At 42.7% G+C, this 2011-nt stretch overlaps 1 protein-coding gene across 1 annotated transcript; it reads left to right on the top strand.

Moving 5' to 3' along the window:
- The first annotated feature begins 322 nt into the window (after nucleotides 1–322).
- Nucleotides 323–2005, top strand: LOC116380608 (glycogen [starch] synthase, muscle-like). The gene is made up of 6 exons (XM_031842510.1): nucleotides 323–629; nucleotides 874–1000; nucleotides 1100–1195; nucleotides 1298–1461; nucleotides 1556–1636; nucleotides 1756–2005. Exons 1-6 carry the CDS (start codon nucleotides 462–464, stop codon nucleotides 1999–2001), a joined length of 882 nt encoding a protein of 293 aa, XP_031698370.1. The 5' UTR covers nucleotides 323–461; the 3' UTR covers nucleotides 2002–2005.
- The last annotated feature ends 6 nt before the right edge of the window (nucleotides 2006–2011 follow it).

Raw genomic sequence — 2011 nt, 5'->3', positions numbered from 1 at the left:
TATATATATGTGTGTGTGTGTGTGTGTGTATGTATATATATGTATGTATGTGTGTATGTATGTGTATGTATGTGTGTATGTATATGTATGCATGTATGTGTGTATGTGTGTGTATGTGTGTGTATATGTGTGTGTGTATATGTGTGTGTGTATATGTATGTATGTGTGTGTATGTGTGTATATGTGTGTATGTATGTATATATGTATGTGTATATGTATGTATGTATATATGTATGTGTATATGTATGTATGTATGTATGTATATGTGTATATGTATGTATATATGTATGTATGTATATGTGTATATGTATGTATATATGTATGTATGTATATATGTATGTATATATATATGACACAGAGAGAGAGATATTCAGATTCTGTACAAAATATTCTATTGTAGTCGTTTTACAAGTCTAAAACAACCTGTCTTCATCAGTGGGCAACTGCCAGATGTGGCGAAAATGCTGGACAAAGAGGATTTCACCATAATGAAGCGTGCCATCTTCGCGACTCAGAGAACATGCCAGCCTCCAGTCTGCACCCACAACATGCTGGACGACAGCAGCGACCCCATCCTCAACTGTGTCCGCCGTATCGGCCTTTTCAACAGCTCTGCTGACCGTGTCAAGGTAAGTTCAGCTGTCGGTCCATAAATGCCCACAAAAGTATTTCTTCTCACCTTTTTGTACATTTAAAGGCATTCTAAACTTAACTATAATATATCAAATGTGTAGATGATTTAAGTTTCTGCAGTGATTATCATTCCACATTGTGACGTTTTAATGCGCCATGTTGTGGCCGAGAATTGCAGTTTGCTACTCGTACTGTTTGCTATAGTAAATACTCGTACTGAATGGCTTCTCCCTCCTTTAGGTTATCTTCCATCCTGAGTTCCTTTCGTCCACCTCTCCTCTACTTCCAATGGATTATGAGGAGTTTGTAAGAGGCTGCCACCTCGGCGTCTTCCCCTCTTACTACGAGCCTTGGGGCTACACACCAGGTATGACTCATGCATGCTGACGAGGTGTATTTATGTGTGTGGGTTTGTTGTATTACATCAAAATTATTAATCGGGCCTTACTGTTTCTTTCACCGTCAGCTGAGTGCACAGTCATGGGAATTCCATCAATCTCAACTAACCTGTCAGGCTTTGGCTGTTTCATGGAGGAGCACATAGCAGACCCCTCAGCATATGGTGCGTTTCTCATACTTTTATCTGTTTAACTCCAAGTATGTCTAAAAAGATATGCAGGGATAACCGATGCTTTCTTTCACATCATGATGTTTCTTTTTGCAGGTATTTACATCCTGGACCGCCGGTATCGAGGGGTCGACGAGTCGTGCAACCAGCTCACATCCTTCCTGTTTCAGTTTTGCAAGCAGAGCCGGCGCCAGCGGATCATCCAGAGGAACCGGACTGAGCGTCTGAGCGAACTCTTGGACTGGAGATACCTCGGCAGGGTTAGATTCAAAACCTCAAACTAATATTTTGTTCATGTGATCATTGTTCAACTTAAACATGGATTAATGTTTTTTTTCTTGTTTTCTGCACTAGTATTATATATCTGCCCGTCATATGGCCCTGGCTAAAGCCTTCCCTGACACGTACATGTATGAACTTCATGAGCCCACCTCGGTAAGTTAACACGTGTGACTGGATGACAGAAATGTCAAGTTTTCACTATTTGTTATTTCACAAATCCTTACACACCTCCACTGATTGAGATTCTGGTGCCTTTTGTTTCTCGCCCTCAGACCTCAGGTTTCCGTTACCCTCGACCAGCTTCTGTGCCTCCGTCTCCAGCTCTGTCCCGCCACTCTTCCCCCCACCACAGCGAGGCTGAGGACAATGACGAAGAAGAACGCTATGACGAAGATCTGGAGGCGGAAAAGGACCGGGTGAACATCCGCCAGCCCTACACACTGCCATTCAAAAATAAGTCTTCTGCTGTCCTGGGGGCCAATGGAAACGGCGATGGTGTCACGAGCGAGAACAACTGAGACATGCACA

The sequence above is a fragment of the Anarrhichthys ocellatus genome, unplaced genomic scaffold (assembly GCF_004355925.1).
Source record: "Anarrhichthys ocellatus isolate YVR2014 unplaced genomic scaffold, GSC_Weel_1.0 scaffold7925, whole genome shotgun sequence".
NCBI classification, from domain to species: Eukaryota; Metazoa; Chordata; class Actinopteri; order Perciformes; family Anarhichadidae; genus Anarrhichthys; species Anarrhichthys ocellatus.
The sequence above is the reverse complement of the archived record's forward strand: the minus strand, read 5'-3'. Positions and strand labels throughout refer to the sequence as shown.

Bases quoted from the DNA above. Each gene is read 5' to 3' on its own strand.
- LOC116380608 (XM_031842510.1), top strand. From the start codon at position 462: ATGCTGGACAAAGAGGATTTCACCATAATGAAGCGTGCCATCTTCGCG. The intron at 1,462-1,555 runs GTTAGATTCAAA...TTTCTGCACTAG, and splicing joins ACTGGAGATACCTCGGCAGG to TATTATATATCTGCCCGTCA. The intron at 1,637-1,755 runs GTAAGTTAACAC...TCTCGCCCTCAG, and splicing joins AACTTCATGAGCCCACCTCG to ACCTCAGGTTTCCGTTACCC.